The sequence below is a fragment of the Poecilia reticulata genome, chromosome 22, assembly GCF_904066995.2.
Source record: "Poecilia reticulata chromosome 22, P_reticulata-male-v2, whole genome shotgun sequence".
Taxonomy (NCBI): domain Eukaryota; kingdom Metazoa; phylum Chordata; class Actinopteri; order Cyprinodontiformes; family Poeciliidae; genus Poecilia; species Poecilia reticulata.
Genome location: NC_088851.1, coordinates 11,123,780 through 11,149,764, shown reverse-complemented (window position 1 = coordinate 11,149,764; position 25,985 = coordinate 11,123,780). Strand labels below are relative to the sequence as shown.

Below are 25,985 nucleotides of genomic sequence, written 5' to 3'. Positions count from 1 at the left end.
CGATCACTCGGCTATGTGATATTAGAGCTCATATCACACTAAAATAACAATTTCATTGTGGGGTAAAAGGGTTTTTAGTGTCTACGCCTTACGATTTCTTCAGAGCCCGGATAGCTCAGTCGGTAGAGCATCAGACTTTTAATCTGAGGGTCCAGGGTTCAAGTCCCTGTTCGGGCGATCATAATTTTTTGTTTTAATTGGCATAAATTTAAGATGGTTTATTTAGTTTAATTAACTCCATTTACGTAATTAATAGCCTCTTCTCACTTATGTTGTTACGCGAGTGTCATTGTGAAAAAGTAAGTAAGAGTGGATACGACATGCGAGTTGCAATTGACCCAAACTTAAATGTTTCAGTCTTTTTTTAAACACACTTGATCTGTTTGTTCGTGTTATTCATTTAACCGGGATGCTTTCCGACTTTACTCGCATTTAGGAATGACACCCACATACAACGCACACGAATTGCATTACGTCACACGCCATTGGAGCGCCTTCTAGTTGCAAGAAGGAAAACCAACAAGAATCAAAGACAAAAATTTTTTCAAACACTGCCTGTCTGTCGATGCAGAACAGATGTTTTCAGTGAGTAATGTAATCGATACAATCAGTCAGATCAAAAATTATCCAACCAGCCCTATAATATAGCATTTTTATATAAAGTGGCACTCAAGTAAGATTTGACTCTTTCTGCTAAATATATGCAGGTAATGAACTGTTAAAGAAATGTTAGAGACTTAGGGAATTAAGCAATTAAACCCTTACATAGAGTAACGTGTTCGCATATTCAAACCTGCAATACAGAAGAGGTAGACTCATAGGCCTTATTGAATGGCTACAAGACCCGTCAATTAAACATCGGTGGCTATAAACACCAATGTGATTGGTCAGTTGTATTCTTGTTTTGAGTGACGTATAAGATAGGTGGGGCTTCAGAGACAAAGTTCATTTGTTAAAAAAAATATTACAATTTGATTGGACCGTTGGTGGAAGAAAACTGGTTAAGGGCGGAGTTCAACCGACTTGGCGGCCATACTGAATGTTGTCTATTGACAGTTAGACGCATTAGACTCCAACATTTTTATTAAGCCAAAGGGTCATATTAGATAAAGAAATATAGTGGCTTTCCATTCCGGCACTAGGACGAATGTCCTAGACTGTTAATTACTGTATTACCAAGCTATGGATGAAGCTGAACGGCAAAAGAAGTTAGAAGTTGGGAGAGCCAAGGTTTGTTGCTAACGTTTGATGCTATCTGTTAGCAAACTCTTTTGTCATAGCTTTGCATCTGGTCACAGCTAATTGCGCCCACTCCTAAAATTGCTTAGCTTCTCTCGTAGTTTACAAGTCCTGTTTGGTAAAATACGGGCCTTAACCGTTCAGTTTAGTTTCTGTATTTATGAGTTGGCATTTACATTAATTAGCTTTCCGCTAGTAAACCCAATCTGCTTGTACATTCCTGTAAAAACAAGCATACGGATTTAAATTGGTTAAAGGCTTAAAGTGTTAATAATTCATTGCTACGTTTGAATTGAGGTAAAGTGCAGAGGCGGGCGATCTCAAACTACACTTTTAAATTCGTGGACATAAAGATACTTTGTTGCTATGGCGGATCTTTGGAAACTTAGGTTCGATAAAAATGTGATCCACCTTATTACTTTCAGCAACCTTATAACCGCTTAATGGCTCATGTTTCTAACAACATAATCCACAAAAACGGCTAGTTTCAGCTAACTGAAACTAGTTAGTCAACTAACTACATGTTGTTTTTCCCCCCCTTTTTGCTATTAAGGACACGCCTCTTAAATTATTCAATTACCAAAGACCAACCATTTAGAGATAAATTATCAATAAACGGGGCTTTTGTTGTTGTTATGCTCTCAGTACTTCAGGATTGACTGATGCAGGATTATATTAATTGATGGCAGTTTTAATAGAAAAAACATTGGGCCTGGGTGGATAGAGGATTGGCTCTTTCTATTGCTTAAGGTGATCAAAGTTGTATTTACTTGTCTAGCTCAGATAATCTTTTTCTCACATAGAAAGCCTGGGTCAGCAGGTTCATAGAAAATTACTACGCAAAATGTTTGCACTTCCTGTTCCTAATTTAATGATGAAATGGCTTGATACAGATGCAAGCAGCCTCTTTTTGGAAGACACAGTGTCTCCATTTGGGGAATCTCAAGGTGTCGCTGAAGAGTTTGGTCACCTCAGTTATCTCAGCCTGGCTGAACACAGAAAACCCACCATCCTAAAACAGAATGGATTTTGCAGAACCAGCATTTCAGACAAACATAAATAATAAATAGAGGGCACTGATAGCTTTTTGGTGACAAATAATATAACACTGAGGTATTACATTTTGTTTTGTTTCAGAAAGATGAAAAAATAACCAATACACCTTTTTCCTTTCTCTTTTGGTTAAGTTATTACAGTGTCCCCTCCGCTCTTTCTGAGCTTTTCTAACAAACTTAATCGGTTCTGGGGTCAGAAAGGAGCGAACGTCCATCCAATTGACCAAACATCCCTTAGCATAAGCAACACTGTAAACCTTTTATATTGTGGTTTGATATTTTGTCCAGTTCGTTATTTCCCCTCTTTGGTTGTCAATTTTCTTGACGCAAGAGACATCCACTTACGGTAATTGAATGATTATTGTTACCAGGAAAGATCTGCAATGTTGGTCACAGGTTAATGAATAATTTGTAGCTACTATGTCTTCAGCAGCATCAAGCATCTGTTTTTACATATTAGTTATGGGCCAATGGTCATGAATGGTTTGCACTGAAATCTACAAGCTACATCGGGGAAAAAAGTGCATTTAATTGGGTCACTGATTTGGACTAGCTAATTAATGCATTATGCCGTGAGCCACATTCCAGATGATTAATTTAAAATGCAGCACTACTTTTATTATGAAGCAAAAACATCCCAAACAACTTCAATAAACTATTGATATTTCTTATGACAGAATTCATCCAACATGCCTCGAAGCCAGTCGGTAAGTATGGAAAGTAGTGACTAACTGAGACTTTTTACTTTGTGTTGGGAATGATGATTACTGGTGTATTGCTTTTACTGTTTTCTGTATATTATTTTTCTTGGGTGGCGGCCTGTCACTGTAATTCTGTTAAATTGCTATTTAAGGAAAGCCTGGTAAAATAATAATCCATCACATAAATTTAAGATAAAAATGTTGAACATGATTTATTTGCTTTTAATGAAGAAAAGCAACAATTACTCAGTTGGAGGGGATACCTGCACAATAAGCACACTTGCTTCAAAGCTACTCCAAAATTTAGCTGGTCTTTGTTTGAACAATGGCAACATTTAGCAGTAGTTTCCTGACTTATTTTGCTAAATGGTCTGCTGCTTTGGAATGACGACAAGCAGATATAACTAATGGATCTTATATGTATGTTAGAGATGTGCCGATCAGGTTTTTTCCTACCGATACCGATCACCCATGAGGGCCGATCACCAATACCGGTCACCGATACTGATCACATTTTTTATTTTTTTTAATCATAAACACTACCGGTTACATTATGTGGAAAAAGGAACCATGAATTCACCTTAATTTAGACAAAAACTTGTTCTTAATAACTTTTTCCAAGAAGAAAACTAAACAAAATGGGCATTGTGCAAATTGTACTGCTATTGATAATACTATATTTAACAGACTGATAACATGAAGGCTCTGAAGAGGCTAAATAATGCAAAGAGCCAAAATAAAACCTCTCAATATTGCCCAAAAAATTAAAGTATAAAACATTCAAAGGCAAATACAGGATACATTACAATAAACAATCCAGAGTTACTAAATGAAAACTTCCTGATAGCATGGCGGCTAGCTGATTACTGCTAGTTCTGAGTGGCTGTTTCTGACTGACAGGAGTAATTATGCAGAGCAGGGAGGAGATCGATAATTTTTTTTAGAGATTATCTGTCTCATGTTAGGACAGCGAAAGTTTTAATACGTATGTAAAATGTATTTTTTTTAAGTTAGATGCTGCAGCTTTAAACAGAGGTTCAGTGTGAGAGTCACTACCAGGTGGAGCAGAAGCGGCGCTCCGTCTGTGAAATATTACTACCTGTAGCGCGTAGCAGCGGCTCAACAGCGAGAACAGAACCAGCGTCTTGCATCGCAGCTCGAAGACTTAAATTATTTTGCGGGTTATTTGTTTAGCTTTCTGACCGTCATACTAATCCGGGTGAGTGTTTGTAGCTGTGCGCTGCTTTACCTGCTATCTGATCCTCCATATGTCTTTTTTACTGCAGTGAGCCTCGATGTAGCCAAACTCCGTCAAGTATGCCATTGTTTTTATGTCGTATTAGCTTTGTTGTGTTGATGCATTTTGAGTGCTTCAATTTTCCGCCGCAACACGCAAACTTCCCCAGTCACTCAGTGCGTTTTAGTTCCACCTCACTTAGAATTTGTTGCTGCGCGTTTGCGCAGTGTGAAGGAAAGAGGAGACCAGCTGCACAAGCAGGCTGGGAAATGAGAAGCAGATGATCGGTTTGTGTGATCGGCAACAAGAGACAGTGATTGGCGATCACCGATCATACACTTTTTCACGGAAATCGGCCGATTATGATCGGTGGCTGATCGATCGGCACACCTCTAATATGTTCAAAAGTATGATTTAATTAATTTTACCAGTACAGTTGCTTTACCTAATATAATTGGTGACTTTTAGTACCTATTTTGCTAATAAAAAAGTTTTACTTTAAAAGCAGGTTTTCTGTGATTGATTTGAAACCAAAAGCCTTAATTTTAAAATTTTGTTTACTATAGAATTATATATGGATTACCATTCCTTGTAGTTTGCTGTCATTTTTACATTGTTACTTTACTAACGGAGTGATGCCATTGGTAACCTGCCTACATCAGTTATATAATAAATATAAATGACCTTAATTAGGTAATCTTGTAGAAAATGTAATTTTTTTGCACTGCAGATGTATTATCCTCTTATTCAGTGAATACATTGATCACACAAACATTTATTGTGACGGGCCTTCCCGTTTTGACACTTATCACTCTTCTGCAACATACAAATACTTTCACTTTCACCTCTGCTCTGTAAAAACAAATGTACACTAATAAAAAGATATAGAGATTACTCAGAGAGTCAGTCTAAAATAACACTTCAGTATGCATTTGAACGTACACTGCAATGCTTATCAAAGACCATCAGATGGGGCAGTGGGTCTAAAGGATTACAGATTCTTTGTTTTGCTTGTGTTTCACACTGGAGATGTTGCTATGGTAATGCTTTGCTGTCAGTTGCTCTGATTTTTCTCATGTTACCACAATGGAAGCGCTTCGTGTGTATGTGTGTGCAAAGATTGAACACCAATAAGGCCCTGGTTGAGAGAATGGACTTCCTTTAAGCCAGTTGCACGGTGTGTTTTAGCATTCGTATCGTTGAAAACCTTTTCCACACCCTGTTTTCTTTACAGTAGGCTAGATGCTTAGTCAGACTCTCAGCGGTGCAGAAGTGGCCTTGGGCTAAACGCAACTCATCTGGCTGATGTTTTTTCTCAGATTTGGTGTTGTGTGGCAGGCGGAAGCACTGAATACCACTAAGGATGGACGGTGGGCAGGCTAGTGATTAATTAAGAGCCTCAGACCAGCTTGCTAGTATTAGGGTAGACAATAAAGGATAATGAAGCTGAAGAAACAATCCCAGATTGGACGCTGCCTCCTGCAATCTGGGAGTAGAAAGCGAAACCGCAATCTAATTTTTAACATGAGCAGAAACCCTGACACGCATGCACATGCTGTGCAGTCATGCATCATGCATGTGACTCATTGCACAGAGCAACAAGTAGGTCTCCAGGGAGCGCGTAATCTCTGATTGAATTGAGCACGCGCACTCCGCCGCTGCTTGCCACACATGGAGCTTTGTCTCCTCCTCTCCGTGTGAATGCTTCTCCCAGTCTCCACCCTCCATCCTTGGTCTAGACGTGTGCCATCATCTTTCCAAGAGTTTGCGGATCCCCGTGCTTTGGATCATGATCTAGGATGGTGGGCTCTGCAGGCTGTCGGAGCAGCCAGCAGAAAATACAGTCTAGACCAGGACTGGAAAACGGCTGACCCGCTATGGAAGGAGTGGGACCTCTGACCCTTCTGCAGGAAAATATGTAAATTGCACAGTTTTCGGCACGGATGGACAGCTCTGACAGGCTTTCTATCAAAGAGGGCTGCTGCTAGGGGTCTGATCCGAGCTGCTGAAGGAAGGGATGGGTCATGAAAGGGAGGTGGCAATAAGAAGAGGAAGGGAAGAGAATCTGCAACTAAAAGGATCCAGGAGTTCATATTTTACATGGCTTGATCTGGAATTGTGCCTTCCATTATGGAGTAATAGACTCCGAAGATTTGAAGATGTTTTTTAAAAGTTCTGCTTGAGGAAAATTGCTCAGTACAGTTTTTCTTTCTGGTCCTCTGTTTCGGGTCTGCTGAGGTTATTCTGAGTCATTAAATTCTGCTCACCTCATGAGGGGTCCAGTTCTCTGGAGATTGGAGAATTTTTAGCGAGCTCACAGTGTTTTGAACTTGGCTGCCTCGTCAGGTTCCGCTTTTTCTATTTTGGGTGCGACTTTGGGATTTCTTTTCGCTTCACTAGCAGTTTCTCACAATGGGTTGCTGTCGCTTTCTGTCAACAATTCCTACTCAACTCTTCATACACTTTGTGCGCAAAAACCCATTGCTCTAATTTGGTTCAAATCTGGACTGGAGATTTTTTTTTTTTCTTTTTACCCCCTTCCTCCTCTGTATTTGACTCCTGAGTTTCACCATGTTGGTGGTTTGGTGGTGCTCCGTGATCCTGACCTATGTGTCCGTCTACCTGTCACTGTCCTTCCTGCACAGCTTGCTAGTTTCCGAAAGAAGCGGGCGAAAAGCAACAGTGCGGGGGCGGCGAAAAAGACGCAGAAGGGGAAGGGCCAGGCTGACTCGAAGAATGACGGCCAGACGCAAGACCATCGGGTAGAACCCCCTCCGCCGCCGGCCGACGCTGCGGCGCTCGAGGGCAAGACCAGCTCAGAGGTAAAGTTGGGTAAAGTTCTTCTCTGGAAACTGTGTGCTAATGTATATATTTTTTAAATATGTCCTGTCTAATATCGCACGTCTATCCTTTCTCTGTTCTTTAACATGTTATTCATGTACACGTACACTTTAGAGAACTGGGTCACTAACCATCATGTTGCCTGTAAGGCCTGTTGTCATAGCAACCTGACCAGGATTAACTGAAGCATCATTTGCTTTTTTTTTTTTTCTCCTACTTGTCGTTGTCTCTCTTGTTTCTGTTCAGTTTACATGAAGTGTACATTTAATACAGGATTTGTTCTGAATGGTTCGTTGAAATTTATTTGTTTTTTTTGTTTGTTTGTTTGTTTTTTAGTCTGGCGGCTCAAACTCTGAGAAATCAGAAAACCAGCAGAATGACCAACAAGAGGATGAGTTCTCCACTCCGGAGCGAAGCCTCTCTCCTGTGGAGGACCTGACAGAAGAGGAGCTAGCTGCACTGACCGGGAAAGAGCAACTCAAGGTATTCAGTACAGACGGCTAGACGTTCAGGGTTCCTGCAGTTTGGAATTATTTTCCAGTTCCGAATACAGTATCTGTGGAAATGGAGAGACAAACTACTGATAAACATTTGTATATCCCGGCCCCGTTCTCCTCCTTTGCAATTTGCTCTTATAAATAAATCCTATTTGATTTTATAGATTTATGCAGCAGTCCACCTCCCCTGGCAGATTCAGATCAAACGTTTTAATTCGACCATGAAGTTTGTTTTTGACAGCTTGTGACGCAGCCTTCGCTGGCTAGACAATGTGGCTGAAAAATGCATCACGATATGAGGGTTTCAGATCAGTCGATCAATAATTTTCGTTTTTTGTTTTTTGTTTTTCCGGTGAATAAACCGATGAGATGACCGTCCCTGTTTTATCCAGATTCCTCTCCAGTTCTTATCATTTTTTTTCCCCCTTCAGTCCACACCGTTTTATTTTTACACAGTTATGAGACACGGTGGTGAACCCTGAAACTGCTGTTACTCATGTACTCAACAGGTTGTTGCTAGGTAACCAATGAGTGGGTGAGCTAATTGATGCGTCCAACCTTGCTCAATTGGCCCTGATGAGCTCAGCAACAAAAGCATTTCCTCTGCCTACATCCCCCAGAATGCTTTGCGGTTCTGGATTGGACTCCAGTGAAATTATAAAAAATTCTGTTGGACGCATTTTCTATTTATGTCATTTGCTTGTCTATGGCAGTATGTATAGTTAATGAAATTATTAGTTTAGTTCTCTAACTGGACCACTCAATAATATTATTGCCTCCAGTCATAAGGTTAAAAAAATATATTTTTTAAGCCTCTTCAAAGACTGATTAATATTTTCTAACTGTAGATGTAAGCATATTGACATATTTCATTCAGTTTCATGGTTTCTAAAGCCCAGACGGTCAGTGCTACACAAACACCTGTAGAAACGTAATTTTCCCATCTCTTAAAAACAAATTTCTTTGAAAGAATGAAAACATTTGTTTGGATCGTTCCTAAAATTGCCTAAATCTCCGCGTCTGCAGCTCCTGCAGCAGGCTGTCGAGAAGCGGAATGAAATAATTGCCAAGCTCAGCAACAAGCTGCAAGAAGCCCTGTCGAGTAGAGATGAGATGCAGCTGCAGGCTCAGTGTCTCGCTGGACAGATCCAGGCTCTGCAGAAACGGCTCCAGCAGGTGAGTGGAAACATTTTTAGGACTGAGCTATTTATTTTATTTATTTATTTTTTTGCATTTCAAAGCTCCGTATTGATTGTTTCATTTCGTACAGACCAACGTAGAGTTCCAGCGGATTAAAGGTCACCCGGGGGCCGAAGCGTTTGGTGTTGCGGAGCATCACCACGGCCTCTCTTCAAACATCAGGCATAAAAAGGCAACATCAGAGGGGTCAGGAAATGCAGGCCATGGCTCCCAGCAGAGCCCAGACGGCCTCAGTGGTGACAGCGATGCTGAGATCGATACAGTTTTACACAAGTTGATGTCTGAGCTGGAAGAAGAAAGGAAAAATAGCCAACGTATAAGTGCCGAACTAGCAAAGGAGATGGAGAGAAACCGACGCGCGCTTTCGTTGCTGGAGGAGGAGAGGGAAGAGGAGCGAAAAGAAAGCGAGGCCCAACTGCAAAAACTCCAAAACCAGTGCCTTGTCATGCAGCAGTACAAGGAGGAGAAGGAAGAGCTGAACAGAGAAGTGTCAGAGCTGAGGCGGAGGCTTCAGAATGAAGATTCCGAGAGGAGATCCGATTTGGATTCTGCCGGCTCCGCTTTCCATCTCCAGAGCCTTGAGGAAGAAAAGCGGAGACTGGAGGATGAGATGCAAACGCTCAAAGAGGAGGTCGAGCACGTCAGGCAGCTGCTGGATAAGAGCGAAAGACAACTTCGGCAGAGGGAGAAAGAGGTGGAAGGACTGAAAGCTGTTAAGAACCGGGAGAACCACGCCAAAGCCGCCATCACTGCTGAGGAGGTTACGGTAGAGGAAGCCCACCTGGAAAGTGGAGCTGATGGCGAGGATCTGGACGCATCGGCACAAGGAGATATTCTGATGGAGCGGTACCTGTCCTCGGTTCCGCTGTCACATTCGCAATCTTCAGTGGTAAATGAAGGTTTTGAACAACCCAGTCAACTGGATGTGTCTGCAGACTGCAGGTAACAGAAGCTTTTGGATTGAAATGCGTTCTTTTTTTTTTCACAGTTTACACGCTGGATGGCGCTAACGTTTCCCCTTTGTGCCTCTCTGTGCAGTTTTGAGCTCAACAGCGACGTTTTCGGTGACCAGCCGCTGCTGTCGATTTCATACCGTGTCTGCGAAGAAAACCAGACCAATCAGAACATCAGCAGCACGCAATACACCGTCTCAGAGGCTGGCGATTCCAGTGAACAGTTCTTCTCTCAGTGGCTTCACGGCTCCGGTGAAATGGGCTCTAGTCAACTGTCCGAGCAGCAGTTTGAGAAGACCGAGTTGGAAAAACAGTTGCTGAGCCAGCAGTGCGAGGAGCTGCGCGAGGAGCTGGCTCAGAAGGAGCGCGACTTGGGCGTGTTGAGAGAGGAAGTCCTCAAGAGCGCAGAGGAAGTGGAGGAGGCGCGGAGCAGGTAACGGAAAATATTAGAAGATAGTTTTGTTTTATTTCTTTTACCACATGTTAGTGATTTTTACAGACAAACATGTACCGTGGCTTTCAAACGTTTAATATGGTTTGAATTGGTCTAGCCAAAGCAAAGTAGAGCATGGTTGAGAAGTGGAAATAAAATGATGCGTGAAATATTTTTTGATTTGTAAATAAAAAGCTGACATTCAGCCTTCGTCAATCAGCTTATACGTCTAGATTAAAACCTTTGCTTTCTTTTGCAGAGTAGCCATAGCTACTTCAGATCAGCTAAAGGGTGATATGAACACAAATTTAGATTAAACTGGCTCTGACTGGGTCTTTAAAGATGGTTTGATCCAGGGCTGGTCAAGACATTTGACTAAAATAATTTCTTTGTACATCTGACTCTGTTCAGATGGGTTTCGTTCTCTAACATTTTTCTTCTCCAGCGTTAAACAGTAAGCAGCTTGGCACACCACACTTTTCAGATTTGAATTAGATTTTATTTTTTATTTATTTTAATTTTTTTTAGAAAACTATTTTCCTTCCATTTAAAAAGTATGTGCTTGTTTGAGTTTCTCTGTCACCTAATTTATTTTTATTTTATTGCAGCTGTTTTTGATAATCTTATGTTTGAATTTACGACTTGAGCCGTTTTTTTGCTCAGGTGGGCCCAGGTGACGGAGGAACTGCAGCAAGCTCTCTGTGAACTTGAGGAAGAGAGGAAGAGACGGAGGCTGGTTGAGGAAGAGATGAACTCGAGGACTGATGAGCAGGAAACCTCTGACTACAGAGACGGAGCCTTAATGGGAGGAAGGGGAAACGAAACCGTGGCAACATCGATTGGACAAGAAGCTGGAGGAACTGCAGAAACATCCCTGATTAGGTTTTCTTTCTCTTCGTCGGAAAACGTAGACGAATTTTCAGGACAACTAAATGAGGAATTGGAGGAAGAGGTTTCTCTCTTGGCTCCTCAAAGTCGGGAGGAACTGCAGGCGACGAAGCCGAGTCCAGATTCTTCCACGGATGTTTCGGAGCAGAGCAACGAGCTCCAGATCCAGACATTACAGGTATGTCACTCCAATAAGAGGTCACTGTTCACTGGGAATGTGAATATGCTTATGATTTCAAATTAATGCAAATAGCATATTCAGTGATTTGTTTTTGTTTTGTTTTTTTGTTCGCTCCCTATCTCAAGGCTTACTGTGACCAGCTGAAATCAGAACTAGAGGAGACAAAGACGGAGCAGAAAACGACGACGACTCTCTTCGGTCAGAAGGCAGCTGAGCTCGATGCCGTCTCAAAGGAGCTCGAAGCGACCCAGTTGCAGTTTCTAAAGCTCCAAGACGAAGTCGGCAGACTGCAGCAAGAACTGCAGAAGAGCCGGGACGGTCTAGATTCAGCTGAAAGAGCGAAAAACGAGCTGGAGTCTCATATTCACAGTCTGAGAGAAAACCTGGCCTGTTTGGAGGAGGCGCAGGCTCTGTCTGCGACACAGCGGGAGGAGGAGAAGAGGAAGGAACAGCAGATGGACGAACAGATAAAAAAGATGGAACAGGTCCTGGAGGAGGAACTCGAGCAGTTTGAGAACATTATGAAAGCCAAGGATCTTGAGGTGAGATGCACGTGACATATTTTTCCCATTTGATTTGCTCTTTTTGCTGTATTTATGTGACAAATGTTATTTAACAGTTGGCTGAAGAAAAGGAAAAATGGGAGGAGGAGAGACGGGAGAAGGACAAGCTGATCGATGCAACTCGTTTACTGGAGGAAAAAATGAAAGAGAAGGAAGAGGAGGTGAAGGCTGTCATTGAGAAGCAGGCGCAGGCCGTGGAGGAAGTGTCAGAAAAACTCAGAGCTTCTCACAAGCAGGAAATGATCATCTTGGTAGAGAAACATCAGCAAGAGGTGGGATTCGCAAACTTCATAAATGTGGTCTTCAGATTACGATTATAGACGTTTCAGTATTTCCTCCTCAATAAATATCTAGATTTCTGAGTTGAATGATCGCCTGGAGACGGAGCTGCTGAAGCAGCGGGTCGTCATGGAGGAAGAGCAGAAGCAACAGATTTTCCTCATCAAAGAGGTATCAGTCAGTCGCTCTGGCAGATAAAAAATAGCAAAATACAACCTTCCCGTTTTTGTTTGTAGTTTGCTTATTCCTTATTCTGATTTTCCCCTCAGGTAACGGAACGGGAGCACGAGAGGATGATGTCAGAACTGAAGGCCAAACACAACGAGGAGCTGGAACGGCTGAGGACAGAGGTGAGCCTGGAGCTGAGGGAGAGCATGGAAGCTGCCCACCAGGCTGAGATGCATCAGGTGCAGGTGCGTTTTAAAATCCACAACTTCAGGGGGAAAAAAAACAACAAACTTTTGTGACATTCTTTTGTACGTATATGAATGTTTAAACATAGCCTGACACTATAGAGTTTGTCCTAGTAAAACACACAAACGTCTCCAATGGGCAATCTGTGTTTAGACCCAGAGGAGCATGGAGCTCGAAGCTTTACGTCTGAGCCTGACGACACCTCGCGTGTCTCAGCTGGCGACTTCACAAGCGAACGTGCAGCAAGAGCAAGAATCTGCTGTCGACGAGCTCCAGGCCACTATGAGGGAGAAGCTCGCCCAGGAAAGTGCTCTTCTTCAGGCCCGGCATCAGTCGGACCTGGATTCGGTCAAACAGCAGAATCGGCAGCAGCAAGACCGGCTGCAGGAGCTACACCAGCAAGAGATCGGTGAGTACAAGCAAACTGGAGCAGCTCTCTGCAGATATGTTTGGAAAATGTTTGCTCTGTAATTTATTTTTTTCTTTTTAAATAAAATCTTTTTCCCTTTGTATTTGTGAATGTGTAGATGAGTTGAAGCAGTGTTTTGAGACTCGTTTTGCTCAGGAGAGAGCTGCATTGGAGGAGAAACAAACTAAAGAAATACAGGTTGAGTTTGTTTTCGTCTTTCTAATGTTGTTTTATACTTAAACTTTTTATTTTCTCAGGTTTTTATGTGACAGATCAACAAAAAATAACACAAAGTTGTAAAATGGAAATGATGCAGGGTTTTCAAAATGTTATAGGTGTACCAAACCATCTTTAACTGAAGGAGTTTAGGGTTTTGTCTCTACCAGCTTTTCATCTAGAGACTGAAAATTAGACTGATTAAAAGGAGCTCAAGTTTTTTAAGTTTTCTTTGTGATGATCAATTGGTGTTTAGTTCTATTCATCTTCCCATCAACTTTGACTTGCTTTCCTTGCCTGCACACCCACTTCTTGATTCTGCCACCACCACTCTAGGCTAAGCTAAGAGTGACGTGTAGAGCCACTCTGCTCGTAAGACAAAACCAATTTACACAGTTGGACTTCATTAACCTCTTATTGGGGTGAGTTCTGAAGGTAATTGGTTCCATATTGGACCTTGTAGGAGGTTTATTGATTGAAAACGCAGTTAGTCATCTACACTGACTGAGAAAAATCTGAAGTGAAAAACCAATAGTTGGTGTCTAAGATTTTTAATTAATGATCATTTGTAGCCACAGCTTTTAAGGGCCGTGTTCAGTCTTTAAATCCGAAAATAACATAATTCTTTTCAGATTGTACAATAGAAATAAGCCCCACTTTTTCTTTTGTGTAAAATAGAAATGGAATAGTTGGAGGCAACTTTTCTGCCTCTTGTGAATCATGGAGATTTATTGTATAGGAACACTTTGCTCCACTGTCTTTGCATGCTAGATAGTGTATGCCATGGGACGTCGATTTATTACCAACTGTAACATCATTGTGTATTTAATTCTAAAATTATCTGGACATCTTTATATCACTGTTCAGACTTCGGTATGTGTTTATCATAAAACTTTTCTAGTTACAACTCCTTGTATATCTTGTCGCCTTACAAGGAAACATGGAAGTTACAATCTCGGTTCTATGGAAATTCTGTAATCTGTCATCCCTAAAGTATGAACTCGGTAAGAAGACTTTTTGGCTTGCAGCACTTCATGCCTGGAACAACTTGCAATCTAAACTTTCACTTCAAACCCTTGCAACATTGAAGGAGTTTTAAAAATATGACATCTTGAAGATATTATCTGGGTTCTGTGAGCATATTTTAATGTGCGTTTGTTTTCATCGTTACTATGCTGCTCTAATCTCCATTCGACTAACTTGGTTAATAATAATAAAAAAAGCTGTACACATTTTAGACTTTGAAAACTATGCATCGCTTTCTTTGCATATCATGATTATTTGCTACTTTGTTGGTCGCAAAACAAGATGCACTAAAGTACTAAGATGATAAACGGCAATTATCTTTGCAAGTCATTGCTTCACTCATTGTCACTTTATTTAAAAGCTAATAAGAATATGTATTTTATATTTATTTTTTTAAATTTTTTTTGTCAGGCGTTGACAGCACAGTGGGAGACGGAGGCTGAAACAACCAGCCAAAGGTCTCTATCAGAGATTCAGAACCGTCTCAATGCCACGCAGACAGAACTGATCAACACCCAGGCCTCCCTGGCAGAAACGAGCAGAGCTCTGGCAGACACCAGAGCGGCTCTGTCCCAGAGCCAGTCTGACCTGCAGGAGGCGACGGCCGCTCTGGAGGAATTCCAAACCTCCAGGACGGAGCGGGTCCAGAAACTAGAGGAAGACCTGGAACGAGCCTGGGCTGACAAAGAGGCTGCTGACAGTATGTTGTCAAAATTATCTTCCATTTCAAAACAAAAATAAACGATTAGTTTAAAGTCTTTCAAAAAAAACATACATTTTACATATCTGACTATATATGGACATTAGGAAATTGGGTAAAATTTCATTTTAACCATGTAATCATAGACTCTCAAATGCTGTTGCATCATTATTCTGCATATTTTATGTGGCACAATGCTGTTTTTTTTCTCTCCATTTAATTAAAAATTGTTTTGTTCTGTGAATACCACTTAGATTCTTTGGAGGAGTTGGTTTGCAGTCATAAGACGGCTCTGCAGGAGAAAGAGCAGCAAGTACGCCACCTTGAGGACAAAGAGCAGCAACTGCAGCAAGAGGTTAGTTGACTTTATAACAGTGTCACTTCGAGTTGGAGCTCATTTCTTGCTTAAAAATGACAACTTGTTCATGATTGTTCTAAGGTTTAAATTTGAGAGTTAATGTTTTGTTCCGTCATGTCAATCTCGGGTGTATAAACATGCATTTAAGTAATCTGGAATGTCATTTGTTTAATCTCAAAAGAAGTTTTGCTTTGCCGTTCAGGTTTCGCACCTTCAGGAAGAGAAAGCTTTGCTTAAAAAGAGCTCAGAGGAAGAAGTGGGTCAGCTGTGGACCCAGCTGGAGAGCATGAGAGCTAGCCGTCAAGAGCTGGGGGGTAAGATCATTACACCAACCTGACATCTGAAGGAGTGTGTACGGGAATGTGTCTGTTACCATGGATTTCTTCTTCTTCTTTCTACTGACCTTGCATGAAACGTTTCTTTATAAACCGGTGGCGTTCAGAGTGAAGTACGACAGTGAAAGTAAAACTAAACTAGACTCTTCTCTCTGCCTGTCTTATTTCCCAGAGCTGAAGGAGCAGCTGATCGCTCGCTCGTCTCAGGTCGATGACATCGAGCGTCTCAAGACGGAGTTCAGCGAGCAGAAACAAGAAATCAAAGAGCTGCATGAGGCCGAGCTGGAAAACCTCAGGAAGTACGACGACGACGTAACCACACACCTAGTTTCACACACTAAACTTGGACCCTGCCTTTCACGTCTCCTGTGTTTGCACTTTTCCACGGCAGTATCGGTATTCACACGAAAAATAACTAGATTATGACAAGATCCGTTCCGTAAAGAGGTGGAATGGATAATATTGCTGGTGTTAAAACATTCTAACACATTTATGGAGTATTTTGGCAACAGTAAAATTAAGTGAATGCAGTGTAAAAATGATGTGCGAGGTGTGGAGTAAACAGTAAAGTGGTGCAGTATACTTCCTAAATATTAGAACATATAAATCTAATTTATGCAAAAGCAACACTGGGAGAGTAAATTTGGTACTAGAGAGCTTTGCATTTATTTATTTATTTTTTTTGTAGATGGCTTAGACTTTTTATTTTTTAGCAGCTGGATTAATATCACATTTTAGTCCACAATAAAAACAAAAAAACAAAATGCATAGTAAATTTATTTTTTTTCCACCAGCAGGTGTAAAATGTACAATAGATAATTATCTTTTTATGACATTTTCATGATGGTCTGAAGAGGATGAAGTGTAAAGCTGCTGGTTTATTTGCGTTAAGACATATTGGATTTATAAGGTAGGATGAACCACAGCAAAAATGTTTCAGTTTCTACTCAAAGTATAATTTGTTGTATATTATCAAAATACTAATATATAGCTCTGCTTATTGACTCGGTTACAAACTATTTTTTAAGTTGCGTTCCACCATTTTCATATATTCTATAAATTACACAAATCTGCTGTTTGTATATTGTCAAACATGTATTTTTTTTAAACTTTGGTATATCTTGATACAGGTTGATGTATTAATTTGTGCTATAGCTGAATCTGTTAACAGTGTCTACTTTGCTATGTTGTGCAAGAATCACATAACGTTATTCCTCAGGTATTTTGAGAAGCGGCTGCATGCGTCGGAGGAGACCTACAAAGAGGAAATAGCTCTTCTCCAGCTGAGGCTGGTCGAAAGTGCCTTGGAGGAATCTGTGATGAAAACTGCAGATGACAGGTATGTTGGTAGGCCCTCATATGGACCGTTTCTCCAGTGCTGCGTAAATATGTCGCAGCATTCATTCCTTTGGTCTTGATTTTCCAGCGCTATGCATCACATTCTGGCTGAGGAAGAGAAGGATGAAAGAGATGCATCTATTGCTCACACTGTAAGAATCTGGAGAAGTTTTAAAGTTAAATAATGTGATGTTTTATTAATTAATAAATTTTTAAAATTTTCTCTGTGAAGATCCATCAGTGTGTTGGCTTTTCTCTTTCGCAGGAATCATTCGACAACTTGCGTGTTGAGCTGGAGGAGAAGCATGCAATGGACCTTTCCCAGCTGGAATCTTCTTTGGCTATTTCTTATAAAGAAGAGTTGCAGCAGGTGAGGCGCCGTGTCGGTTTCAGGTAAGCTAAAGCATAAATCTGACACTTCAGATTGTGAGTTTTCGTCGTCGTCTCCCAGCTGCGCTCAGACCTCACGGACCGTTACTACGAAGAGCTGCAAGAGACTAAGACACGTCACGCCCTGGAGTTGGAGCAGCTCCGAGCCAAACTTTCTGAAAGTCACTTACAAGGTGCCTTGCGACTGCAGTTTAAGCAAATAAAACATTCACTTTCCTTTTTGAAAGATCTTAACGTTAAGAAAATCTTCACACAGATCTCACCAGAGTCCATTTGGAGGCAGAAAGGCAGGTAGAGGTGAGGGAAATCAATTTGTAACATCTGATTTGAAATTTTGTCAGCATTTTTGTTCTCATTTCAGTGTTTTCATCCTTAATCAGGTGGAGGTGGAACAGAGGATGTGGCGTCTCACTGAGGAGCTGCAGACGGGGACGACGGTCATCCACACGCTTGAGAACAACCTTGCTGCTCTGAGTAAACGGCATGAAGCTGATTGCGAAGAGGAAAATCTGAAGAAACGGAGAGAAGAGCTTCAGCAGGAACACGAAAACAAGATCTCTGCTTTGCTGTCGGACCTCGAGAGGGAAAAGAAATGCCTTGAAGAAGCTCTTGAGAAAGAAAGAGAGAAGTTAAAGTCTCTTGAACTTTCTCTAGATGACGATGATGAAGGTCGGCTCTCGTAGACGAGCTACGTTGGTTACATTCGAGTTCTTCTGTTTTTAAAAAACACAACTGTCTTCCAGGCCCACAGCTTCTGATGGTAAAACAACGATTGGAGGCTCAGCACAACGACGAACTGCAAAAGGCAAAGAGCTGCATGGCTGAAAAAACAGAAGAGCTCAAAGCTCTGCTTCAGGAGCAGAGCGAGGAGAAGCTTCGACTAGCCCAGCAAAGGTCAGAGCCGACATGTCCGGGTTGTGTTTGCTGTCATTAGGGTTATTCTGCTAAATCTGAAAGTACATGAAGAAGATCCAACTGTATTTTGTTTATATTACGGACTAGAGATGCAGCAAGCAGACTCAAGAAGTTGGCTCTAGTTAGTGATTGGCAGGATAATTACCAGTGATGTGCAGGAGTAGTTGGATAAATGCTTCTGATGGATTAGAGTAGCGTCGGTATACACTAATATTATATTGTCATTAATTCTTTTAATGAATTTGAAGGGTAAGTTCTCATGTTCAGCGAGCCTGAACTCCATGTAAGGGATCAGAGGAATACAATCTTAAAATGCTTAATCTCAAAGATTAAATAATTATATTAAAAGTAGCCACTACACTGCGAAAACAATAATTTTGGTGTTAGTTTCTAGTACAAAAAATTTAGTACACTTGAATTAAGATAAAAATAATCTGAAAGTATCATTTCAGCAGAGATTTACAAGCTTAATTAAGTGAATAATTCCTGAATATGCATTAAAAAGTACTAGTTTCACTATCATATTCTTTTCCACTTGTAACAGGACATGTTTTCTGTATTAAGTGGAGAATTTTAATTTTTTTTGTATCTATATTTAATATTTATTGACTTAAAACAAGCTTATTTATCTTTCTGTAAAGTTACTTTTGTTTTAATTTAAGCACACTAAAAGTATTTGCACTAGAAACGAGACAAAAATCCTTGGTTGAAATTTTGTTTTTCACCAATAATTATTTAACAAACAAATGAAAGCCAGCTACTTTGTTACTTTCCTTTAAGCTTGTTTTTCTGTGCCCGCGTCTCCAGGTTTGATGAGGAGAAAGCGGAGTTGGAGCGGCGTTTGGTGCAGAGCTATGAAAAGTCTGCGGCAGAGCTGGAAGACGGGCATAAAGCCGAGCTTGAAGATGAGAGGACAAGGCTCCTAAACAAGCACTCGGAAGAGATGAACGAGCTCCACGCCGAGCACAAAGCCCAGCTGGACTCGCTCGGTGCCTGTCACAGAGATCAGCTCGCGGCTACGGTCGATGAGCTTGGAAATAAGCACAAAGCTGAGCTTGTTGCTCTGGAATCGGCCCTCGATGCTAAACGAATGGAGGACCTTAAAAAACTGGAAGCTGCTGTCAAGGAGACCAGTCAGGCCCAGTTGGAGGCTTTGGAGGCAGAACTGGCGCACAGACACCAGGAAGAGAGGGATGAACTGGAAAAGAGAATGCTGGGAAATATGGACACTTTGGAGGCCACATACTTAAAAGAAGTGCAAGTAAGTAGAGACGAGCCATTTGACCCAATAAGGTTGAGCTTAGTATTTACAGGGCGAGCGTTGACAGTTTCTTTTTTTCTCCCCAGTTTAATGCTTCATGTATTCAATTTTATCTCAGGTTTTGCGTGATGAGATGAATCGGCTTGAGGAGGAGCATCGCCAGGATCTGATTTCCAGGAGTTCAGAGCACAAACAGCTGATGGAGCGACAGACTGCAGAGCAGCTGTCCATCAGGGAGGAGCTGAAGAGAGAGCTGGCTCAGGTTCACATGGACAAGTTCAAGGCCATGGCAGCTGAGCTTAACCACGTTCACAAGGTAAGGAGCTGTAGCCTCACTGTTGAAGTTCAGTCTGTGAACACATGACAACTAAATCGTTGGTTGATATTTCACATCAATCTGTTTCGCAGATGGAGCTGACTGCTCAGAAAGAGACGTTGGATAAGGAACACTGCAGAGCGTTGGAAGCGCTTAAGCAGCAGGTACAGCTGTCCCTCAAAATGCTTTTGATTTTCCTTTTTAAGTCACAAAGCCAAAAATCAGAAGCCTATTATGTCCTACATTCATTATTATATTATGAACTTTCAATTTAGGGAACGTGTTTGCTGAACATATCCCCTGCTCATCATTTTTTTAGGACAAAAATACTAGGTTTGAAAGGGAAAAAGTGAGTTTAAAGTCAAAGTAATTAACAATGAGCTTTTCTGAAGCAAACGACTATCTTGATTTTTTTTTTATTTTTTTATTTTTTCCTTTTTTATATGGAGAAGAGACCTGTTGTAGCAAATGAGCTGAAGGAAGCTTAGCCCTCATGGTTGTTATCCAAACATGAGGCGGGGGTGGAAAACAGCGAGCCGATTGTACAATCACTGTAGATGTTTTTGTGTCAACTTTTGAAGTTTGCGGCTGCTCATTGAGACTCTAACAGCTATTAAAGGCAACTTGAAGCAAATATGGGCAAAATGGGGTTCAACCAAAAAAATTACCATTTTCTGGTAACTTAAGACCCAAGTAGTTTCAGAGCTCTTTCTTTGAATGTTTTAAACTAAAACTGAATCCCGTACATTTTTTAATTTAATTTTTTTTTTTCAGGTTTTGGAACTGGAGCAACAACACGGCACGGCCCTGCAGGAGCTCTCACACACCTGCAGTGTTGAAAAGGAGCAGCTTATAGAGCAGCATCAAAGTCAGCTTCAGGTGTGTGTTACATATAAATTGTGTTTGAACTGTGGATGCTCGTTAATAGTTTCCTCTAAACCTCTTGTGCTGGTGGCTCTTACAGCCCATTAGAGAAGGGATTACACTAAAACATTGTTTATCCTCTAACAGCATGTTTCTCTGTAGATGCTGGGTATTTAATTTACTTTTTTTTTTTCAACTTTGATGTACTAAAGGTGTTGCCAGCTGCAAACCATGCCATTTGAAATTGTGTGGGTTTCCGTTGTAGGAGCTGAGGGGAACTTCTGCACGCGAACTGGACGCCTGTCGCCGGGAGCTCGAAGAAGAGTCGGCAAGGCAACGGCAGCGTTTCCAGGAAGAGGTGGAGCTCCTCAAAGTTCAATCGGAAGAGCGACTTCAGGACAAGATTAACCATCTGAAGGTAAAAACTAAAATTGTTCAGGAATGAGAAGAAAAAGATGAGAAGCTCAGAAATGTCAGACTGATCTCTTCAGTTTATTTTACCCCATGTTTTAAATCTTTTCTGTTTTTTCTTATTATATTTTAAATGTTATGTAGCCACCAGAATATTGTTGGGAATATTGCGTAATAGCGAAGGATTATCTGGCACTACAGTGTGTGTGTGCCGATTGTGATGCCCCTTTTTAAGCTCCAGCTGCACCAGTTCAGAGGATAGTTCCCTCGTTTGGACTCTGTCCCATTTGAGCTTTACTCAAACCCAGTTTTCTCCTAATCCCACCAGCATATATGTACAAGTGTTGACGTCCGTCTGTCTCCATTCTCAATCTGTGCTCTTCTGGGCTGCGCATGTGTTTCTGTTCATTCATCTGAACCACAGCTAAAAGGGATTAGATTTAGGTTTTTTAATTCTCTAATGCCAACTGTTTTAAGTCAGCAAATGGGTATTTAATTGTTGACCGTTTCAAATGTGCAGCCAGGCATTCAGGCAGAAGATGGCCACTGATTTGAGGAAAGTATAACTTACAAGGTGTTGCTGCTCATTTTTCTTTTTTTTGTTTTTTTTTTTTCGCTCTGCATCTTCTGCTTCATGGAATCGCATCGTTGCCATCAAAGACTGAATTTGAAGAACGGAAAAGGGTGGAGCTTGAAGATTTGAGGCGGAGCTTCACATCTCAGCAGCAGGAAAAGGAACAGATCTACACAAGCAAAATGAGCGAGCTCACCACCCAGCTGCAGCAACTGGAGGCTGTAGTTGCCCAGGTACTGAAAACACCTGTACATAACATCTCTTGCTCATCTCGTATGTCTTGCCCATTTTTACGTTGCATGCTGCAGATGGAAGGTGTAAAACATCATTTGATGTTGATTCCAACGACTGAATCACTTGAGTGATTCAGTCACTCAAGTGATTCAGTTGTGTATAAGTCAGGTTATGATTTGCAGATAAAGATTTGCACCATAACAAAAAGCAAAATTCATATTGGAGATGCTGGATCATAGTTATAATTACTTTTCCAATACATGTTTAAAGTGTGACAAGTTAAGGTTCTCACTTTCTAACTTTTGTTCTCATTGGTATTATTAATTGTTTGAATATCTTCAATTTTCTCATGGTTATTTTGGGGAGAACAACCAGTTGGAAAAACTTTACATTACTTAATTTTTGAGACTTAAGAAATCCAGTTGAAGTTTCATAAAAAAATCAATTTAAAAAATTTTAGTTTTTTGTGGAATCCTATTTGCTTTGAAAATTACTAAAGCATTTTCTTTTTATTAAAAAAAAAAACAACATAAAAGCTTGTTAATTTGAAGGACTTTTTGAATCTGTAATTATCAAATGATTTTCCAGGGGGTTTTTTTTGTTTTTGTTTTTGTAATTGGTGTCTCCCTCCCCCATCTAATCGCTGGCAATAAAGATGTTCCTGTTTGTTTTTTGTTTCCATGACATCTTTTGCTCTTTAAAGTAAAATATTAACATGCACTCTGGTTCCCATGAGGTTAGCATAGAGAGGTTTAACAAGAGGTGGAGGCTGTTGCCATGGCAGTGGCATTGTTTTATTGAGCTAGGTGGCTGCTGGAGATGAGTTGAGGAGGGAAAACGTGGGGGGACAAGAGGGAAGACGTAGAGAAATGAAAGATAAGAATAATAACTGAGCTGTGAAGAAACCATTACAGCATTCAGATAGATTGAAGTACAACCCAGCTGCACTGACATGATGCTCAGAAGTGGATGTCAGTCCTGCTGCTGGACGAGGATGATTATAAGTTAGGGGGTGCTGCATTTTGACTAGTTTTAACAGGAGTCGGGGACTGTGCGGATTATTAATTACTCTTAATTTTAAAGACTCTTTTTTATGGATATTTAAGTGACTTGATGCAATCCGTAAAATGGATAAAAGAGGAAGGAGGGAACATTTACTTTTGGAAGTGGAATGAATGAAAACTGTCTTCCTCCTTCAGCTGCGTGCAGAAATCGGGTGCTTGCAGGACGAGTTGCACGGGAAACGTGCAGAGATGGAGACGTTGGACACTCTCCTCCAAAGAAGGGAACGAGAGAGCCAGGAGGGGGGAAACCTGCTTAAGATGCTCACTGATGACTTGCAGGATGCCAACGAAGAAAAGTAAGTAATTATTGTAGCAGTTTGAATACATTATAATAATGTTTGCCGAGTAATTTTTAAGTGGCGCATTTTAAGCACAGCCAGAATTTGTTACGTTTCAGATTTTAGTACTAAAATAGCCTGCAATTCGACGTCAGTAAATCTTATGTCATTTATGGCTTCAATAAATGTACGTGTAAAAAGCATTGAACCAGAATTTGCTGTTTTTTTTCCCCTCTCTCTACAGGACCAAACTGCACGGTGCAAATGAGAAAATGAGTAAAGTGCTGGTTGAGATGCTTCGCAGTGTCATAGCAACAGAAGAACTGATCGGACAAAAGATTAACAGCAGGATCCAAACAAACGAACAGACGACACAGAAAAGTTCAAAAGAGCACCGAGATCAGGAATCAGGTCTGTTGATCTCAGACTTTACCCCATTTAGGATTTAAACTGCTTCAATAATATCACCATTATAAGAAGCAGCTGCCTTTTTATATGTTTATACACACACACTTGGATGACATGAAATAAATGTTTCTTTTCTTATCCACAGTTATTTCAGTTGTAGATTTGACATCAGAGGAGATGGAACTGACCCAAATGCTGTGCGAGAGTCTGCTGGTTGCAGACACTCAGATCAGTCCTGCAGGAGAAGAATCGGCCCTTAAAGCCTGCAACAGGCTGCGTCTGGCAGTGGAGATGCTCCTGGACCTGCTCCATCAAGCTCACACACAAGTAAAGAAACTCTGCAGACATGGATTTATTTGCGCTCATGGAAAGATGTGCAAGGAGAATTGAAATTAATGTGTATTTTGTTGCAGTACAATAATCCATTTGGAAAATTAGGGGGGGAAAAAGAGTACATTTAATTAGAGAAAATTTATATAAAGGGTGGATATCCTTTTTAAAAAAAAACTTTAAATTCATTTAAAAAATTTAATTTGGCCTTAAATACAATAACCACAGGTTTTAAACGTTGTCAAGGCAGGACTATTTATTCTGGCATATTCTCTGTAGTGTTGTTTTTTGCCAGGTAAAAGTTTTGACTGCATGCAGACATCTTCATTCTATTCTGACTCAAATTTTAGTGAGGCTACCGCTAACTAGCTGCTAATAACACTTTGTTAGCTACCTTTTTTTAACGTCTGTCATTGGTAAGTGAAAATGATTACCAGTTGGCTGAACGACATCCATTTTCAACACTAACTCACTTCTGTTGCCAAGCAGTTTGATGCTACATTCACGTGGCACTATTTTAAGTAAAATATGGAATTTTTCTTTTGTGCCTTTTTGTTGTGATATAGGTCTTAAATTTTATTTAAAATGGCCTTAAATTTGAGCTGGTGAAACATGCAGGAATACTTTTTATTGGTCCGTTTTGACAGCAGGACAGCACTTGACTGTCTCTGGATATGTCTTTTTGCTGCAGTTGGAGCAGACTTGCCATGTTCATCTTACCCTTGAGGAGAAGTTCACCCAGGGCAGAGATGATGCTACCCAGCTTCTTCAACAGCACCAGCTCCTGATGAAGCAGCTTGATGAGGAAGCCAAGATGAAGACTCGCCTCCAGCTGGCGCTCCACAAAGCAGAGGGTCAGCTACGTTTTGTTAATTGAGTTTTTCTGAGAGCATTTTTCTAGTAATTCCTTTATTTTTTTAAATACCTGTTGTTGTTGTTGTTTTTCAGGGCTTTTGGACGGCTACGTGGCTGAAAAAGCTGCCTTAGAGGAGTCCCTGCAGCAGAAGGAGGCTCAAGAAGAAAAGCTTGTCGGGGAACTGGAGGGCCTGAAGGTGAAGCTGCATAAGATGCAGAGTCTCACCGCGGAGCTGGATGCCGTCAGAGGAAAGTATCAGGAGCTCACGGAGGAGCACACCATTCTCCTGCGCCAGAAGGAGCATCTCTCTGCTGGACTTGGGGAGAGAGAGAAAGGTGAGCAGAATCCATTCAAAATCACGACGGAATAAATTAAAATTTAAAATGTCATGAAATAATATTTCTGTAGCAAACTGTATTGGCTCTTTGAATCAGCCTTGACCATGCACTTGTATAATATCTGTGCTCAGATGTGCCATCTCTCCATTGGCCATTGGCTCAATTTAGATCCTTGCGCAGGTTTGTGGGTCAGAGTGGAGTGTGACTGTGTGTTTGAGTGGGGGGGGGGGGCGTTACTTTGCAGTGTAAGGTTGCGGTGCCATTTGCTGTTGCCTTCTTTTTTTAGCTCATTATGTGTAACTGTGTGTATTAAAGCTGTGTTGTTTTGTTTTCTGAGCTACGTTTGAAGAGATTTGCGACCTTCACCTTTCCCTTTCCGTTTTCTCCAAGCTTTGCTGGCAGAGGCGGAGCGTCTGACCCAGGACAGGCTGGACCTGCAGAGGCAGGCGGAAAAGGACCACAAGTCTCTCTCGCTGCGCCTCAGGAACCTGGAGAGAGAGCTCGAAGATCAGGAAACTAAACTCCTGGAGAAGGAGCAGCAGCACAAGAATCACTCTGAAGACCTCAGTCAGCGTGTCCAAGCGCTCGAGAAACAGCTGAAACACGATCGGCAGTTTATAGAGGTGAACTTATAATCTGTAATGAAGTACACCCTTTAATGTGAAGTAACATACTTCTACGTTATATTATGCGTTGTTTGGCTCGTTCTTGAGTTTGTCGCATTTTTGCATCTCTGATCGTCTTTCACACGGTTTGTTTTGCTGCATGCAGGAGCAGGCCGTGGAGCGGGAACATGAGCGAGACGAGTTCCAGCAGGAGATCCGCAGGCTGGAAGCCCAGCTCAGACACACAGGAAACGGAGACAACAAGGCACACAAGGTGA

At 41.2% G+C, this 25,985-nt stretch overlaps 1 protein-coding gene and 1 non-coding gene across 5 annotated transcripts in view; both read left to right on the top strand.

The window, feature by feature from the left end:
• The first annotated feature begins 104 nt into the window (after nt 1-104).
• Nucleotides 105-177, top strand: trnak-uuu (transfer RNA lysine (anticodon UUU)). Its single transcript has one exon. It is a non-coding gene; the product is annotated as a tRNA-Lys (tRNA).
• An 836-nt stretch (nt 178-1,013) lies between these two features.
• The window catches only part of pcnt (pericentrin), a 38,826-nt gene continuing 13,854 nt past the window's right edge, over nt 1,014-25,985 (top strand). For 2 of the 4 annotated variants that reach the window (XM_008399734.3, XM_008399733.3), the window contains exons 1-38: nt 1,014-1,230; nt 2,972-3,001; nt 6,878-7,054; nt 7,410-7,556; nt 8,597-8,746; nt 8,841-9,712; nt 9,809-10,156; nt 10,820-11,222; nt 11,351-11,767; nt 11,845-12,060; nt 12,143-12,238; nt 12,337-12,480; nt 12,635-12,890; nt 13,009-13,088; nt 14,544-14,832; nt 15,087-15,187; nt 15,393-15,504; nt 15,698-15,824; nt 16,745-16,864; nt 16,952-17,015; nt 17,129-17,233; nt 17,315-17,426; nt 17,510-17,550; nt 17,634-17,922; nt 17,997-18,147; nt 18,976-19,429; nt 19,548-19,745; nt 19,838-19,909; nt 20,520-20,624; nt 20,875-21,027; nt 21,681-21,827; nt 23,028-23,188; nt 23,415-23,581; nt 23,724-23,905; nt 24,600-24,762; nt 24,857-25,099; nt 25,493-25,725; nt 25,874-25,981. In XM_008399734.3, coding sequence (XP_008397956.1) covers nt 1,183-1,230; nt 2,972-3,001; nt 6,878-7,054; nt 7,410-7,556; nt 8,597-8,746; nt 8,841-9,712; nt 9,809-10,156; nt 10,820-11,222; nt 11,351-11,767; nt 11,845-12,060; nt 12,143-12,238; nt 12,337-12,480; nt 12,635-12,890; nt 13,009-13,088; nt 14,544-14,832; nt 15,087-15,187; nt 15,393-15,504; nt 15,698-15,824; nt 16,745-16,864; nt 16,952-17,015; nt 17,129-17,233; nt 17,315-17,426; nt 17,510-17,550; nt 17,634-17,922; nt 17,997-18,147; nt 18,976-19,429; nt 19,548-19,745; nt 19,838-19,909; nt 20,520-20,624; nt 20,875-21,027; nt 21,681-21,827; nt 23,028-23,188; nt 23,415-23,581; nt 23,724-23,905; nt 24,600-24,762; nt 24,857-25,099; nt 25,493-25,725; nt 25,874-25,981 — 7,281 coding nt within the window. In that variant the 5' untranslated portion in view covers nt 1,014-1,182. The remainder of the gene's footprint in view (nt 1,231-2,971; nt 3,002-6,877; nt 7,055-7,409; nt 7,557-8,596; nt 8,747-8,840; nt 9,713-9,808; nt 10,157-10,819; nt 11,223-11,350; nt 11,768-11,844; nt 12,061-12,142; nt 12,239-12,336; nt 12,481-12,634; nt 12,891-13,008; nt 13,089-14,543; nt 14,833-15,086; nt 15,188-15,392; nt 15,505-15,697; nt 15,825-16,744; nt 16,865-16,951; nt 17,016-17,128; nt 17,234-17,314; nt 17,427-17,509; nt 17,551-17,633; nt 17,923-17,996; nt 18,148-18,975; nt 19,430-19,547; nt 19,746-19,837; nt 19,910-20,519; nt 20,625-20,874; nt 21,028-21,680; nt 21,828-23,027; nt 23,189-23,414; nt 23,582-23,723; nt 23,906-24,599; nt 24,763-24,856; nt 25,100-25,492; nt 25,726-25,873; nt 25,982-25,985) is intronic. The other 2 variants (XM_008399735.3, XM_081603565.1) reach the window with 1 other exon arrangement.